We start from the raw sequence: 18,924 nt of genomic DNA on the forward strand, positions 1-18,924 counted from the left end.
CCCCTCCCTAAATTCACATGAACTAATCCCAAATTAGTCTTCACGAAGAGCTAGACAGTTCTCTTGACCAGATTCTATCCTTAACCTCTGCTATTAATTCCCCTGCTCCTTCCCCCCGAATAACCAGATCCAAGGCTCAACATCCCGATTATCCACAGTTTCTAGGTGGTCTAGAAACATCCAAACCAAAAAGAAACACCCAGAACCCCAAACCAGTACACCTAAAACTAACACCCCTACACTACCATCAATCCTTCCCCGTCAAGAATGTCAGTAAATATTCCCCATGGATTATACCCCTCCCCCTTCACAGGCAAAAATCCTCAAGAAGTTGAACAGTTTTTTTGAAAAGTTAGAGAGCATAGCGGATGCTTTGGCCTAGGAGGAAAACAAAAAACGCGAAATGTTGCCATTGTTCCTCGCAGACATAGTGCTCACGTTTTTGAACGATCTCAAAAAGCAGCCAAACTTCAACACCCTCACCTTTACACAAATCAAGAAAGTATTAATTTCATTATTTAAAGGCAGTCACTTAGTCAGCATGCTTATCCAAATTTTATTAGAGACAAAGCAAGAAATTAACCAGCCCATTCATGATTATGTAATTCGTAAGAAAAATCTCGTCCTTCAATTCTTCCCGCAAGCGACAAACCCTCAAATCCTTTCCTATGTTGTGTCTGGACTTCGATCTAAACACATTGCCGCAATAGGGGACAAAGAGTTCACTGACACAAGTTCTCTTATTGCACATCTGCAGAATCAAGAAAGGCAAGACATGCTGATTCAAGCTAGACGCAATGAGGAACAAAGTGAAGCGATGAAACTGATAGATGCTGCTAAGTACATGCACTCGATTTACGCAACAGCCTCCCCATAGTTTCCCATCTGTACGCAACCACACGTCAACAACACCCATCCATTCCCCTCGCCTCAGCCCGCTTCGTCATTTGTGACGTATTCCCCCCCTACCCCCCTCCTGCATATCTCTCAAGCTCCATACAACTTTCTTCCACAGCAATCCTATCAAGCCACACCAGCTCTCCCGACCAACTCGTGGCAGGTCCAAACCACACCCACAGCCCCAGCCCCACCTTCCCTCCCCTCCAGTCAAGCTCCAAACATGCAGTCCGCTAGTTCTCCCAGCACTGCCATTTCACAGTCTTGCAATGCAATTCTGCCACCTGGTGGTACAACAGCGAACCAACTAAATTCAGTCACAAATCAATTGCAGACATTAACATTAGAAAATAAAGTTGAAGCATTATGTTGCACTGTACAGAACCTGGCAGACCAAATACAATCAAATAACAGTAACCAATTTCAGACCCATCCTACTTTTTACAGCCAGGGGAATAGCAATCACAGAGGTTCTACTCACGGCATAAGACGTAATTTCAGATCTTGAGGTGGAAATAATAATCCAAATAATATATCTATATATTTATTCTTATCACAGCTATATTTCTAAAAGAATAAGCACTTGGCTAGGTGAAGGACAAACTGAAAAAAAAAATAATTAAGAGTGAGGTCCCACTCTGATACGCACACACACTTCTTTTTGGTAAGGAAATCGGGATTTAGAGAATATAAATGTATGAAATGATCCTGATATTTATTTACATGCTTCAATGAAAATAGATGTTACACTTTTGACATAAATAATTAAATCTTGAATGCTTAATATAAATACTTACAATGCATCAGAATTATTCCTACTAATGCTAGCAGGTTAAAATCATTCAACTCCCACTTGCTTGATACATTTCATATGGTACTTTTACCTTCACTTCACAAAAATATTCAAGCAGTTCAAATGTTACATTTTGATATGCCGTGTTGGCATGAAATTATTCTTCGGTATAGTTATCATGGCACTAAGAAACAAAGATAATATCTGATATGGGCTTAATTAAAAAAAAAATAATATCAATTTAGCCTAACGCTGTATCTTATGTGGAAAAAATCACAGATATTACTTCGTAAGCTTGATGAAACATACACACACCTCTAGTACACACAATAAAACACTTCACTCAAGTCACAAGGTTGCCACACTTGGGTAATAAAACCCACCTTGAGACAGAATTAACAACTACAGATGTAGCAAATAGTGACTGATATGCATGCCTATAGTATATCATTATATGCTGCTGGAAATCTGACTCTTTCAGAAAGAATGCACTCCAAAATAAATAGCAATGAATTTCCCATGCAGAACACGATCGTTATGAATATTACAATCTATTTCCTTCAATGCAGACAAGCAATATAGTTTTCCTGAGTATTTCTTCAACTTTCTGCTGCATGGTATCAGGTCACGGGTAAGCTCCATTTGTTGCTTCATAAATTGGGTTCTTAGTGATGTTATCGGAGAAAGCATCTGCCAGCCCAGTCACAACTGGCTGATGCTGCATTCTGTGTTGAGATCGGAAGTGCTTCTTCCTGCCTCCGGTGGCAGAAGAGTTTAAATCTGTGAATGTGGTGAAAATGGTGGTGACTGAATCGGACATATGCATTTTCTTGTGTTTGAAGTGGGAGCTCTGTTTAGCAATGGTGCTCATTTTGGGGATGAATAAGGCCATCACCATGACTGTAGCCAAAATAACTAAAGCAACGCAAACCGTGGGTTCGTCATATTGCTCAGGCACAAACGAATACACCAGTCCCCATATGACAAGGACTGGCATGGTAAGCAAAGCAGCAAGTGTAACCCATCTTCCCTCTTTGTAATTCCTTCGAATTTTCAAAACCGAGAGGCCATACAGGAACGCTATAATAACCAATATTGCAATGTACAGATGCAGCAGCAGGAAATCTGTTTGTGGCATGTAACAGTACGGTGACCCTTCTGAATCAATTCTATAGTGAGGTCTGTTTGTTAGGAACCACTGAACAGTGATTACAACTTCTACCAAAACAATGAAGAAAAGAATAATGTACTGATTGATGTAGGAAATCCTCCCACCCAAACCAAGCAACACCAGGGATCGAAGCTGCATTACTTTTATGATTAAGATTCCATAACACAAACTCATGGCAATAGGATAAAGAAATACCCTCAGGGCACATTTCAGCTCACTACCAGGAAGGACAAATAACACCACACTAGAATAAATTGCCATGACGCCTATAAGCAATATAATACCGAGGGATTGATTTCCAGCCAACGTACCATCGCATATTTTAATTAGAACATAAACAAGCATAAAGAGTGTAATAAATGTTCCCACAGCAGCAACAGCTACCATCACAGTGGCCCATGTTCTTGATATGTAACTTTCCGGTGTAACACGTCTTGCATTTACACCCGACTCCTCATCTCCACCCACTAGTCGGTTGTTTACAGTGCTCTGTATACCTTTTACTGCAACATCTTCCAAACTGGCAAGAACAGCATCTTTCTTGAAGAATTCTCGCATAGCAACTTTGGGAAAAGAATCTACTTCTGAACTTAAGTCCACTTCAAATCTTCGACCTTGTTTTCCTGGCGAGAGAGTAGTCTTCTTTCCCTCTTTCAGATGACCCATATTTGGCAGGACTGTGGAATCGATTGTCAACCCCTGATCGTCAGAATACCATCCAATCTGTAAGAAAACAAAATTTTCTTGTAGCTTTAAATCTAGCATCAGGCATGAAAATAGTTTACAGATGAATAAGGGAAATGTGATGAAACAAAATCTTAATTTAGAAATTCAATTTTATAAAAGCAAGGCCATACACTGGATTTCTCCCTCAGGGAAAGGCAAGTAAGGAATGGTCAAAAACCACACCCTCCAAAATACTTGAATTTGAAATTTTAGTGACTGAGCCTAGACTGTTCTTACTTGTAATTATGAGTTCTTTCCAATGTCTTAGCACCGAAATCAAATTTCATGTATGAAATATGTTACTTTCACATTCCATTCATTTTCCAGGGAGACCTTTCACATACACACACTCACACACATGTATGTGATTTCAACAAATTTACTCATAAGTGTGAGGGCCTTTTACTCCCACCACCTTGTCACTCTCAAATCAAATCTGCCAACCCCGCGGTGGAGTGCTTAGCACATCCTGCTATGATGCCAGGCGTCCCGGGTTTGAATCCAGGTCTGGGCATGGATGTTTGTGACTGTCCATTTATCAATTTCATCATATCATCACTCGTCCCCATCTTCGCAAATTAGCCAAAAGTGGCACAAAAAGTGAAGTAAAATATAGCAAATCAATCAATCAAATCCAATCTAAACATAACATATGTATTTCTATCACTATATGCATATGCATACAATATATCTGTGGTATATACTACTTTCAAGCAGTGGAATATCTCTATTAAGTTAACTAATATAAATATATGTGCTTACACCTTACATTATTTTATACTACTCATTCAAATCATACTGAATTCCATCAAACATTATTTAACTGACTGTTCATGCTACAGACTACAAAAGTTACAACCCATTACTTTTTCCTGTTTACTACTGTCATACAGAATAAGCAAAATGCCAGTTTTTCAGAGGTATGTAATTTTAAAGTAGTAAAATGTTAAATTAGGAGCAGCAGGAAATTAAGCCATTATTAGTAAAAAAAATCATGCCAGAACTAAGTATAATGATAAAAATTCATTACTACAAAAATCTAAATTTAGATCCCCAGCAATAAATATTTGAAGCAATCACAAATTGTATTGTACAAGCATCAATACAAAGTACAATTTTTTAAAAATGTATCCAACACAGATCGGCAACATTTCTGAAAACTAAAAGCAGTACAGGTTTATTTTGATAGAATGAAAATTAATTTTAGAAATACTTGATTTCACAAAAAAAATCATGCAGGTTCATAAATAAAACTTGCTTATTCACTAATAAATGGGGAGCTTATGATTAATTTTTCACCCAAGTTTTCATACATATCCTTCTTTAAATTTAACTCTACTACTGTAGCAGTTGAAACATGAGTAATCAACCTAATTTTAATGCATCTATTTTATTTCATTTTGTGTAACATGCAACCTCAAGTTTCAATGGATTTATGAATATTTGTAGGAAGAATCATGAACTTTACTTCTTTACAATTATCTTTAGTGAACATCTAGAAAGGAGGTCCATAAATTCTATATCAAGAATGAGAGAAAAATATGAGAAGGAATAGAGAAGAGTCAAATAATGCAGAAAAGAAGTATTGGAGAGAAAAAGGAGTGGTGGTGGTGTGATGAATGGGGACTAGTAATAGAGAAGAAAAATCAAGAAAGAAAGTTAGAGGAGGAACAGCAGAGGGAAAGACGCCAGAGCTAGATAGGGTGGGCACCCCCCTCCTTACTGCTTCCCAAGAAAGAAGAAAATCTACACTCTTTCAGTCTAAATGTGATTGTTTTGTAAAGTAAAGAGGTGGAAAACCCATCAATGTCAGACATTGAAACAAGTGGAAACAGGCGAGGATGAAAATGGAATAGTGGTAGAGAAAGAGAGAGGTCATGTTTTAATAGCAAAATGTTCAAGCTTGTAATAATAATAATAACACGTTGGAGTGGAACCTCGATTTTACGTTTTTCAGGGGATCAAGCTTAAAAAACTTAAAATTCAGGAAAACATAATCGAGGAAAATTTTGTAACATTTTGCTATGTTGGGACCATCAAGATTGAATGTATGGAACGACTTGAGATGACCGGACCCCTCTCCGATTTTCTTCATATTTGGCATACTCATTAATTGAGGCCTCCTAATCACGAATCTGAAGTTAAAATTTGTCGGAAACGTCTAGAAATTGCAAAATAAGTGAAAATAAGGCGTTAGTTTTCAGCATGGAAACTGTCGATTATTGCGATTTTTTTTTGTTTCACAAGTAACCTAACCTAACCTAACCAAACTTTAACTATGTTTGCCTAACCTAACCGAACTAACGTAACCACGTGCCAATGGTTCATGGGGCTAGCGTCAATGGTTCACAATTATTTCCAATTACTAGATCCTGATACTAACACGACACCAAATTTTAACTATGTTTGCCTAACCTAACCAAAACTAACCTAACCACGTGCCAATGGTTCGTGGGGCTAGCATCAATGGTTCGCAATTTCTAGACGTGACAGACAAATTTTAACTTCAGGTTCATGATTAGGAGGCCTCAATTAGTGAGTATGTGAAATATAAAGAAAATCGGAGAGGGGTCCGGTCATCTCAAGTTATACCGAATGTATTATGTGGGAAAATGTAAAATCCAGGAATGTAAAATTGAGGTTCCACTGTAATAATATTAATAATGTAATGGAAATACATAAATATTACACAAAGAATACAATGATTAAGACATGTAGAGTGGATATAGTACCGGATGACCAAAAGAAAAGCTATATCAGAGAAGAAAGGACTGAGATAAACTGATAGGTGACAATGAGGTTTATGAATTAAAGATGAGGCTTAGAGCCTGGATAATGAGAGTTGAGAATAGGAGGTAATCGGAAGGAGGTCAAGACTCATCGAGGAAGACAGAGATGCAGAAACAAACATATGCACAGAGAGAGAGAGAGAGAGAGAGAGAGAGATTAATGATAGCACATAGTAATTACTTACCCCACTCACATCTCCTGTGGGCTTAACAAGGAAAACAATATATTTATTTGAAACAAGTTGTCCATCATGTGTCACATGTAGACTAGTTCCTTGCAATTCAAAAGGTGCTTTGTGTTGGGAAGTAAAACTCAGCTGTGACAGCATTGACAGAATTTCTTGCTGCAAGTTGATATATGGTATATCTGCACAGTGTGTTAGGTTCCTACAATGGTCCACTTGCACCAAAAACAATGCAGCAGAAAAAGCAGACACAGCCTTTACTACAAATGTCACCTGGAAAAAAATCTTAGTTTGTAGTTTTATGGAATCACCAAGTTATGAAATATTTCTACATTTGTCAAATAACCGCACAAATCTTTCATTGAAAATTCAATTGATGACTATCCTCAAGAAGATAAAATAAGAACATATATAGTCATGCTCACCTTTAAACAGGTGGCAATGGATGGGAAAACTATTTCAAAGATTGTGCAAAAATTGCAATTGCAATATTTCATTCTTGCCTTAATGTTAAGTTTAAGATATGTTATGGAATCATATACACACATAGAACAGAGATTAGGTTGAAACAACATTATCCTGTGGTGGTACTGAATACAATTCCATCCTGTACAAATGCATAGTGCCCAATGCGAAAAACTTTATTTTTCTTATTTGATGTCACTTTTGTGCCACGACCAGATCAAGAAAGTGTGGGGCATTACCCCCACACCCCCTATATGCCTTCATGGCGTGGTGCTAAGCACAGGGGAGCACTTTACCTCTTTTTGTGCAACATTTTGTTGTGCTACCTTTCCTGAGGGGAATTTCATCATAGACTATTGGGCCTGCATGCGTGGTTGAATGACAGCTATTTCCATAATAGACCTGATAGAATGATATGGTGTAGTTGCAATGGAATACTCATATTCTAATATTTTTGGCTCCTCTGAGCAATTTTAACTGCCAGAATATTGAGTTAATTATCAGTAGGACTCTGATAATTATGCATTTTGCATAAGTAAATGCATATTTAAGGATTTTTAACTAAAAATGCATATTTCATATGCAGGTGCGTATTTGTATGAAAATAAGTTGATGTTGTTTATATTTTTGTACACACAAGCAACACCAAACATATACTGTATTTATGTGGATATGCAACAATGGTGAAAATTTGCAAAATTCTGCATACAAATGGACAACGTCTGGATGATCTGGAACTTTATGTGTCTGACTTTGTTGCCCTAAAATACAGTCCATTTGTATCTTGCGAAGTGGAATGTGTGTTTTCTGAATATAAGACTATTCTAGCTGAAAACAAAAGGAGTTTCAAGTTCGAAAATTTGAGACATCATGTTGTAATCAAATGCAATCATGATCTTGATCTGTAATGTATTGTGTTTCATTTAATGGAGAAACATATTAATTGAAAAAATCTGTGTAGCGAATGAGGCATGTAATCTTTCATAGTTTGTAATATACAGCATTTATAAATTAAACTGATATTTTTTTAAAGTGCATATTTAAGTGCATATTTTACACTTCTTTAGTGTATATCTGCATGCATATTTTGAGTTTTTTTTTTTTTAGTGCATAACTATCCGAGCCCTAATTATCAGTATTGGTACCACTTTGCCCTTATTCTGCCAAAGAACAACAAATATAGAGTTTGAATGTCAGCTACTCTTGAGAGTTTTGAATATTTTGGTCCATAAACATTGTGAATATATTCTATTTATCATAATTAATTACAGAAATAACAAATTGCAAAACAAATAAATACATTGTGACATTCCCTCAGTTAAATTGACAATCTATGTCACTTCATCCTGTGTCTTAAAATTAAAAAAATATATATATATTACCTCTGGGTCTATCAGCAATTTTGCAGCTAAGTCACTAGGTTTGAGATCTCTGCAGCCAGTGATGAGGGAATCATTTGAGTTCTTCCAAGTGCAGGCATAAATCTCTTCCATGTAGTTACGAACTACTGAATCATTACCATCCTTGGCCAACTGAAACAGGGGAGGAAAGTTATAAGCAAAAAAATCACACATACAGTATGTGTGCATGTGTATACATATACAACATATTTGTGTGTGTATTCTCAATAGAAGTCTCAAACAATATCAACCCATACAAACACAAATATCCAGGAGACATCTAATGGATATCTTCTGGATATTTGTGCTGAAATTCTGGACCATCCATAGGATATCCTGGAATGTTCAGTAGACATTCATAGGATATCCAGGAAGGATATGTTTCTGGACATTCTGTGGATCATTTTGGATAAGTTTTGAATATTCTGGATATGCTTTGCACATTCTGTGGTTTATTTTCAGACATGTTTTGGACATTATGTGGATCATTTTGGACATTTTATGGATGCTTTTGGACATGGATTCACATAATCAGGATGTTATCTGGATGTTTTTATTTCATTGTGGATAAGGATATATTCTAGACTAAAATTGGACCTAATCTGGACATTATGCTGATATTTTTTGCACAAACTTTGGATACAAAAAGAACATTGGACTAGACTTACACATACTGAAGACCTCAGGTACACACATGCTTGTAACAAGTACACCACTCACTCTCTCTCTCACACATGCACTGACACACCCTAATTTACACACCCTAATTTACACACACACACACACACACACACACACACACACACATCTACACAAACGAAATATGTTTTCTATTCACATGCACATCAATGATAAGCAGAGTATGCAGAGCTTATTCTTCAGTACAACGGCTAAGCAAGTTAACATCCTCAATGCAAACTGGCATTGTGTTTGAGACACAAAGGAAGCCTCATGGCTTTCACCTGATCTGGCGCTGGTGAGCATGCGTAACTCTCTGAAGAGACAATGAGCCTACAGATGATGCAATTCCTTTGAGAGATGTTTTTAAGTTACGATTTATTAATACATCACAGTGTTTGGTTCCTAGTATAAGATACTAGAGGATGAATCTAGAATGAGACTAAATACTATGAATGAATCTTTACATGGATATCAAAACATTTGTGTCAAATTTTTAATAACACGTGGACGTAATACCACATATCCCATAAACATCCTGGACATGAGATCTCCTGGATATCTAAAACTGGAGATTCTCTGGATATCCAGGATGGGATATCCCATGGATCTGATCTGGACATTGTGGATATCCTATGGATGCCCCTTGGAGATTTGTGCTGTATGGGAAATAACTAAGGCTGAGTCAATGCCAATGTATCAATATTGGCAGTGGTATTAGTATTGGAAAGATTGGTAGGATTTTAATTACTGATACCAGGCGATACTTTCTGGCATGTGACACTTTCCTGAAAGTTCGAAGTTTCCATTGATTTTTCACCAATATTATGTGATTTTTTTTTTATTTTTTGTTTTGTGATTACATAACAGGTACTTTAATATTCTCGATGTAAGTCTAATATTTTAAAGCAAAAAAACTGGAGTGGAATATTCACCCACTAATATTAATCAATATTTTCAACAACTTGTAATATTTGTTACAATTTTCAAGAAACATTATCAGTGGGAATCAGTAAGAGTATTGGCATCAGTATGGGTATCTGTTCAGAGAGGTATCACCTCAGCCCTGCATATAACCAAATACAAGCAAACAGAAGCATCTTGAAATTTACTTGTAATGCAGGGTGCTACTCAGTTCAGTTACTTTTAGAATCTAAATACACATTACACTGTTAAGCAGATGAGTACTATATTCAGTCTCTTTTAGATGACATGTATTTGATATTTTCTGAACCCACATTATCTGAACCTATTATCCGACTGCTAGAGGGTGTCTCACAAGAATTTTCCTCTTGAATACTAAAACCAGTGGCGAAGCATCCTATAAGGCTGGGCCTACCCTAATATATTTGTCTATTACGGATTATTTTATTACTTATAATTTCATTAAATGACTCTTAATAAAAGAAAACTGAAATTCTAGGTCTTCCAATAATTACTGCAAGTTTCCAACCCTGCTTGGAACTCGATCTGCACATTCAGCGAGGCCCGCCTGAGAGAGGCTCAGCTGGTCCCATAACAACCTATGTGATTCTTGCAGGAAAACAATTTCAGGGGCAAGTTTGCCTGTAACGTACACAGTTAGTCCGGCCTCATCGGCGAAGAGTGCCGATCATGTACGAGCATGTGATGAAGCAGGCAGTGGATGCACAGAGCTTGTTGATCAGCATTTCCAACTTTCCATGGAAGATTCAGAGTGTGCCGGGAGCGGGGCACACCCTGCTGCTAACACGTCACGAAAATGTGTTGCTAACACCTCTAAACCTGGCCTTCTAACCTATCAACGTATGCATTATTAGAATTCTAACTGCAAATAATGCATGTAAGTTTTTTATCAGTATTAAGTTTGGTGCTTCCTCCTTTTTTTAGAAACCACTTTTCGTGAAGTGTTAGCTGCTGGATGTGCCCACACCAATCTCGATTCAGAGAAGGAAATTATTGTAAAATTATTACTTTGAGGAAAGGGATATTGAGGCAAAATTTTGTTTCATAATTAGTGACATAACTGAAAACGCACTACTTTTAAAAGGGGGCAAAGAACAGTGCAAACGTATTGAAAGAATCCATGTTTCTGAAATTTTCTGGTCAGTATGTTACACAGAAAGGTTTCCATGTTCTCATTTAGCATTTCATCATTTTGTAAATCGTATTATAATTTTAAAAAAAGTCATGTGTTAGAGAATAATTATATGCATAAAAGAGTTAAAAACAAATAATTGATTGATAGATTTAGTATATTTTACTTGGTTTTCTGCCATTTTTGGCTACTTGGGAAGATGAGGATGAGCGATTATATGATGACATTGATGAAGGGGCACTCAGAAAAAACAAGTATGCTCAGGTGGGGATTCGAACCCGAGGTCCTTGTCGTAGCATGCTGTTATAATCAATCTGCCGTGGAGCGATCCATTTCTTTAATGCGAGAAATATTTACGAGACTGTTATTGAAGTAGTAAATAATTTTTACAAGCAGCTTTAATATAACAAATGTAAGAGTGCTAAGGACTGACAGAACTGCTCTTTTATTGGGTGACGCGTGGTCAGAACATCGAGTCCCATCGTCATTGTTTTCTGACCTTCGAGACAGAAGCACCTTTTTTCTCAGATATCTAATAGAGACTAGATTAAAGTAGAATCTGAACCAATGCCTCCAGGGGGAATCGAACCTCCTGCTTCTTGATTATAAGGCGAGAGCGTTAATCACTACATTATCCTTTTCAATTCCTATCCTGACTTTTCCGGACAGCAGTAGATGAGATTCAGGCAATATGTCATATTTTATTTTCTAGGGACTATATTTAAACAAACTACTTTCTAAAAAATTCACAGCTCCCTCCTCCCCTGCTCCATCCTATGCTTACCCTCCCAGAGACAGCATGCTTCGCCACTGCTAAAACTAGGTAGTATTTAAGACACATGTTGGGTTGCTTCGTTCTTTAATGCTGTTCAAGCTTTAGTTGAGAACTATGCTGCTTTGATGTGTATTTTTCAAAAACAGTCATGATGGTTCCCAATTGACTCCAAGAGATTAAAGTTTGAAGGATTGGTATAATGGAATTAGCTACATTTTATTATATTCTAGAATTACTGAAAATAGCATTGTATATGCAGAACAGAAATTATTCAGTTCTTAGAGTAAAGCAAGAAGTTAACATGGCTATAAAATTTCTTGAACTTTGAAAACGATTGATTCACCATGTTAGAGATTCACTGGCATACACAGGATATTTTCAGGAGAGGGAGGGGGGGGGGCTGCAATTGTAAAGGTGGATAGTACATGGCATATATTTAGAACTTTTCACTCTCAAAAATGTAAATCAGGGGAACATTTTAAGGGAGGTTTGCATTTACTACTCTAGTTTTCCCTGGGTTCTTCACTGATTTATTTGGAAATCTTGATTTTCTCAATATCTTGGGAGGGTGTTGTAACTCCATCATCCCCCTCCCTGCTTTTCTCTGAATACGTAGTGATAAGAATGATAGTTCAGGAGTTAAAGGAATACCACACATTCAAAGGAGGCTCAATTGAAGAACCAACACGTGATAAACAAATAAAAGTTTAAACCTATTGAAAGATTTCTTTCAACATCTGGTTGACAATCTGAATAGCTGTTTTGACGACTTAAGTTCATTTTGTGATGCAATATTAAAACCAGATACATGGTCTCGGATATGTGTGAAAATGCATTTTATAGTGATGTATCACATAACACTTGTTCGCATGAAAAGGTAAACTTTAATGTAAGTAAAAGTGTCACTACTTAAGGCGAGGAGGGACAATTACGCACTAGTTGTACATTTATTTCAATATCATCGGATTGGGCACTGCTATTTAAAAAAGGGTTTAGTATGTGAGAGAGTATGAATTTCTCTCCATGTTGAAAGTGGAAACTATTTTTCAAGTTGATTAGTAAGCTAGACACGTTATTTGAAAAATATGATTAATAAGTATTTACATAATCCCATGTATTCCTTATGGTAAATCAACTTCACCTTCAAGTTACGGCTAAACAAATGGGAGTTTTGACTTTTCCTTCTACTATGACATAGTTCAATGTGTCCTCTTCCGTCTATGTACTTTTCTATGACATTGGATGTTTGATATTCCCATGAGAACGAATAAAATAATGGTCCCATAAACCTAATGCATTTCTCCTTGCCTCATGCGGCCATCCTAGCAGTGTTGCCAAACCTGATGTGCATAAAAGAGCTACATATCTACATATGAATATTACGTCACGTGCAAAATGTACACTCATGGCAAAGGTTGGTCTTTATGGGCTGGAGCCAGTGGTGGCATCATGGTGAGGCAGAGGGTGGGTGCCACAGTTCACAGTCAAACGAGTGCACGAAAGAGCCAGATCTGGCTCCAAAAGAGCAAAGTTGGCAACAGTGATCGGCAGCTGTCCCAGCGAGAAAGACCTAGGGGAAATTGTTCCTCCTCACCTTAAAGATTTTTGCATCTATGACGAAAATCAAAAACACATTCCCACCTGACCCAAAGAACTTGAGTTCAATAAAAACTGTACCAATATCTCCAGCTGAATGTGAATGTGAGTTCAGTGCCATGAATATAACCAACCCTAACGGATCAGAGAAATCATTTAGGAGTTGCAACAATTGAAAACCTACTTTTGCTTCAATATATGGGCCTCTAGTGCATTTCTTTGATGCAGAAAAACTTACAACACAATGGATCAAGTCTATGCATTACAGTGCCCTTGACAAACAAACTGGCAAACTATCAAATTTGCAAGAACAGTTCTTGTCTATTTACCTGATTTATTCAAGTCAAAGATCTTAATTTTCTTATAGTTTGATATTAAAATTTAACTTAGAATGGTGTTGATTTGTATCTAATTAGATACCAAAATTCGATTTTCAGCAATTAACATCCAATTACAAGCATACATAATACATAGGCTGAAAAAGATACTACATTAGAGGTTTAAGGGCATGCGATACAGTCTCCACGGGACTCTTCCCAAGCTCTTCCGTCCATGGCAGTGTGCCAACTTAGCTCTCTTGGAGCCAGATCTGGCTCTTTCGTGCACTCATTCGGCTGTGAACTGGGATGCCCACCCCCATGCCCCACTATGATGCCATCACTGGTTCCGGTCCACATAGACCAACTTTTGTCATAATTATACATTTTGCACATGACAGTGATATTGTCATATTGGCTGCATCACCCCACCCCCTCTTATATTCCCAGCTACTTTCTTTATAGCGCCGTGTTGACGTGAAATTGGCATAATATTGTTATTAGGGAATAATTTATTTTCGATTTTGTATGGCCATGAGATGGGTGATGCTGCTGGATCTAGATGATGAAAACTAAGAATAAATTGTCATCAATTTAGAGTTAACTGTAATAACAGTGCCCCACCCCTTTGACAACTAACATTACTCTAGGAAGCACTTCGTAAATCTAGCTCCTTGAAAGTCAGTTTTAACTCCATTTAAAGTGAAATTTAGTTCTTTTATGCACATCAGGTTTGGCAACACTGCCAGGAGGCAAGGAGAAAATCATTGATCATATGGGAGTATCATTTGATTCGTTCTCTTGGGAATATCCAACTTCCGATGGAATAGTAAAAGATGTCAATGGAAAGAGGACAGTTTGAAGATGCATTTCACCAGCGGAAAAGTCGAAATTTCCATTTGATTAGCCGTAACTTTATGTTGAAGTTGATTCCCCATAAGGAATACATGGGATTACGAAAATTCTTATTAATCATATTTTTCAAACATCATGTCCAGCTTAATAATCAATATAAAAAAAAAAACACTTCCACCATGAAGATAAATAAATTCATACTCTTGGATACACCCAGGGTTTTTATTAGTAGCAGTGCCCATTTGGGTGATATTGAAATAAATGCACAATTGGTGCATAACTGTATCTCCTCCCCTTAAATTAATGGGAAGCTATTACTACATAGTTTCCTGGGGAGCTATATGTAGATAAAGAGGGAGAGAGAGAGAGAGAAAGTCAAAATGAGCAAATAAATTATTTTATGTAGTAAATTTTACTAATTTGATAAATTCCCTTGAGTAAGGAAGAAACAGAACATTTTCCTGCACAAAACAGCTACATAAAAAGGGAAAAGGGAAAAATGGATTTTAAATTGAATTTAATTGATGTATTAAGTCCACTTTATGCACAGATAGGCTAATCGAGACTGGACCTACAGTGTAAAGTGGGATCTGAACCACTGTGCAATGTGCCTCCACCAGGTATTGCCTTGATTACAAGGCAATGATGGTACCACTACTCCATCGGGGAGGCACAAATGCATTTCAAATGCATTTTAAAAATAGAAAGAAATTATGCATGCATAATCCTATCCTAATTACATTTTCTCAGACTCTCATAAATCTCTACCACAATGGAAATGGATTTTTTGACAAAAGTTAATTACATTATGAAAACAGAAAAATTTAGATTTTTTCTCCTTAATTAGCATCCAAAGATAATACAATATATTATTCTTTATAAGAACAGTCAACCTGTAATGTTTCAAGAAGATAATTCCTGAAATCTGGCAGTTCTGGCATGTGTGGTTCTACTAGATAACCTCCTGCAAATAGGTTTTTCCAAAGTTTAAATAGGTTTTTATTTATGCCAATAGTTCCAACAATCAGGAAATTCTTTTTAGCCTTGTAACTTCTCAAGTGCTCTGCTAATGTATATATTTCTTCCGGTTCCAATATGAAGGCTACAGTTTCATTCAAAACCTGCAATAGAAAATAAAACACTTAATTCTTGTTCTAGCATGGTCTATAGTTATTCAGTATAAAAGTATTGTACTAACAGTACTACAAGATGGATCAGCTATTTGGAACTTAGTGTGGAGTTAATATTTGTGCAACAAGAGTTACTGCAAAGAATCATAATTATATAAAACACACATTTTCTGTCCGCAATATACTCAACACAGTATTATTCCAATATGTGCAAAATAACTTGCATACCAAATTTTGTTGAGCATAATAGATTTAGCAGAACTGCAAATGAGAGAATATTTTATTGGTTTTCAACAATATTTTAGTACAATCTGTTGAACCTCTACAGAAGTTTAGCTGTCCGAATCTGTGGAGAAGTCAAAGTAACTCTTCCCGTGAGATGATATTTTCACATAATTTCATCAAAATTTTGAAAACTTTGAGGAGATTCTGCGAAATGACAAGAGACCAAAATGGACAAGAGAACAAAAATGGCATAAGAGCCTGAAACCAAGACTTGTGAGTGGCACATATTTGAAACAACATATTCATCAGAGCCTAATAATGTTCAATTATGACTACAGACTCAGTACCAGTAACTATTTAGTATTTATATTTTTGTTGATCAGTGGTGACACACATGTTTAATACTATGGTAGAAAGTACTGTAGAAAAATACAAGCTTTTCAAATTGTTTTCTGCTAATTGTTTGACTAAAACTGAAACTACCAGAAAATTGGAGCTATTCCAGGGAGCTATTTTAAATTTTCAATCTCTAGAGTTTCTCTTCTGAGCAGTAAATATGTATCGAAAGCAGAAAGGTACATGCAAATTTGAGACACAGTAAATATAGCATACCACTGTTTACTTTAAATGTTGTAAAACCTAGCATTCTTACTTTTCCTCATCATTTGCCATCAGGCACATATCTATAAATATATTTCAGCAGAGGTCCTCACACACTTACACGTAACAATACATTTATTATTTAGATTAATATAGGGTTATAAATATTTTTTTTTCATTGTCTAACTTATTTCTAGTCAAGACCAATAACATTTTTATTAAAAAAGTAAAATGAAAAGCTGTTCTACCAAGGAAATTATTGGTAATATAAATTTAAAATGAAAAAAAAATGGTTCCAGCTGATAAACAGTAAAGTTCTTGACTGTTATTTTAGGCATACTTTACTATTATATAACATTAATTTCGACATAAACTGTCAAACAGAACACTGATTGGTTCCAATTGAATCCTTATCTTCATGTAAGTTCAAATAAGTAAAGGTCATGCCATATTACATGGCAAACAGTAAACGTGTATTTTGCTTCTTTAACTTTAGTATTCTGTCAATTCTTTCCAGTGGAGGGGAGTGGAGGGGGGGCTAGGTTCTTATTCCTACATCTATCAACCCAAAATATGTCCATTTCAGCAACCTAATTGCCTAATGACACTCAATACATTCACTTAGCTTATTTATGTTCTTCTTAAAGGTTCGCATAACCACCTTTTGTGAGGTTGTGTGTTGTATGTGTATCTTGAATAAGCTTAAAAAGTTCTGGGACACCAGGATGAAATGTTGCAGATAAAATAAAAACCACTAAAAATAACTGTGTTAGATTATTTTGCATCCACCTAGCTTATATCACAGCCACAGTCTTCTAGAGGAAAGTGTACAGAGAGAGAAAGAGGAGAGAGAGAAAAGAGAGAGAGAGAGAAAAGAGAGAGAGAGAAAAGAGAGAGAGAGAAAAGAGAGAGAGAGAGAAAAGAGAGAGAGAGAGAAAAGAGAGAGAGAGAGAAAAGAGAGAGAGAGAGAAAAAAAGAGAGAGAGAAAAAAAGAGAGAGAGAAAAATAGAGAGAGAGAAAAGAGAAAGAGAGAAAAGAGAAAGAGAGAAAAGAGAGAGAGAGAAAAAAAGAGAAAGAGAGAAAAAAAGAGAAAATAGAGAGAGAGAGAGAAAATAGAGAGAGAGAGAGAAAATAGAGAGAGAGAGAGAGAGAGAGAGAGAGAGAGAGAGAGAGAGAGAGAGAGAGAGAGAGAGAGAGATGGCAAATAATGCAATGAATCCCTCCATTGAGTTCTTAGTTGTGTAAAGTCAAAAGGAAGAGAAATTGTCTTTTTGATGTCATAAATTATCTATTCTGTCTCTGCAATGCCCAAAAGCCAAATATTGGGAGTGTTGTGGCCACTTGTTTTCCTTTACCAGGTAGAATGTGATGGCAGCAGAATTTTATTCAGTCTTTTGCAATGCATAATTGAATTGCATGATTTTTAGAATTCAATATTTTCTTCTCTCTCACTAGAGTGAAATAATAAAAGAAATGTAGGGTGCACAACATCTACCATGTATCTTAATGTTGGTCTAATATTGTCAGCAAAAAATTTACACAAATTCTTTATACAAAAGATACAAATGAAATGTAGGAAAAGCTTGTGTTGAATAAACTATCTCGTTTCATTCTCTATCAATAGTTCAACTTCCAATAACACAAATATGTTATTAATACTTACTGATTCTTCAAGAAATTTTCTAACAACATCTCCAATAACTTTGGAATTTTTAGACACTTCCAAAATTCTGCCAATCAAGATTCCACTTTCCATAGCTGTTTGACCAAACTTCTTTACACTATGTGCACACGAGGACACCAAACTAACTGAACGTAATCCAAGTTCACTTGCCAAAGCTAGAACAGGCTGTAAGGAAAAAAATATCAGGATTAAGAATGAAATCTAGTCTCGTAAAATATGTCACATAAATGAGGCAAAAAATAAAAGTAAGTAAGGTATCTGAACCCAATATGGCCTATTTGCTGTTCCCAAGTAGTTACAAGGTTAATTCAACAAATGATGCTAGTATGTCATTTAGACTGTCCGAATGACGTGATTGAATCTGATGACTGAACCTATGATGCAGTAACTTGAGGACAAAGAAGCGAAATAGCTGGACCTCATGATTGTGTTCTACGTGATCTAATATGGCATAGTCAAGTTATTACTTACTACATCTTCCAAGTGATAGGTGTTTATATCTCTAGTACATATTATGATACAACAATGTACTTAGTTTAGACTTTAATTTAAAATACTGTT

The 18,924-nt window shown here is 36.2% G+C and overlaps 1 protein-coding gene across 1 annotated transcript in view; it reads right to left on the reverse strand.

Moving 5' to 3' along the window:
* Positions 1-1,595: 1,595 nt before the first annotated feature.
* Positions 1,596-18,924, reverse strand: part of LOC145984042 (metabotropic glutamate receptor 5-like) — a 205,724-nt gene continuing 188,395 nt past the window's right edge. Inside the window, exons 7-11 of the mRNA XM_083117382.1 lie at positions 18,343-18,528; positions 15,618-15,845; positions 8,409-8,558; positions 6,562-6,834; positions 1,596-3,584 (exon numbers count right to left, since the gene is read on the reverse strand). Of these exons, the coding sequence (XP_082973508.1) occupies positions 2,316-3,584; positions 6,562-6,834; positions 8,409-8,558; positions 15,618-15,845; positions 18,343-18,528 (2,106 nt within the window). The 3' untranslated portion in view covers positions 1,596-2,315. The remainder of the gene's footprint in view (positions 3,585-6,561; positions 6,835-8,408; positions 8,559-15,617; positions 15,846-18,342; positions 18,529-18,924) is intronic.

The sequence above is a fragment of the Lepisma saccharinum genome, chromosome 2 (assembly GCF_977018435.1).
Source record: "Lepisma saccharinum chromosome 2, izLepSacc3.1, whole genome shotgun sequence".
NCBI classification, from domain to species: Eukaryota; Metazoa; Arthropoda; class Insecta; order Zygentoma; family Lepismatidae; genus Lepisma; species Lepisma saccharinum.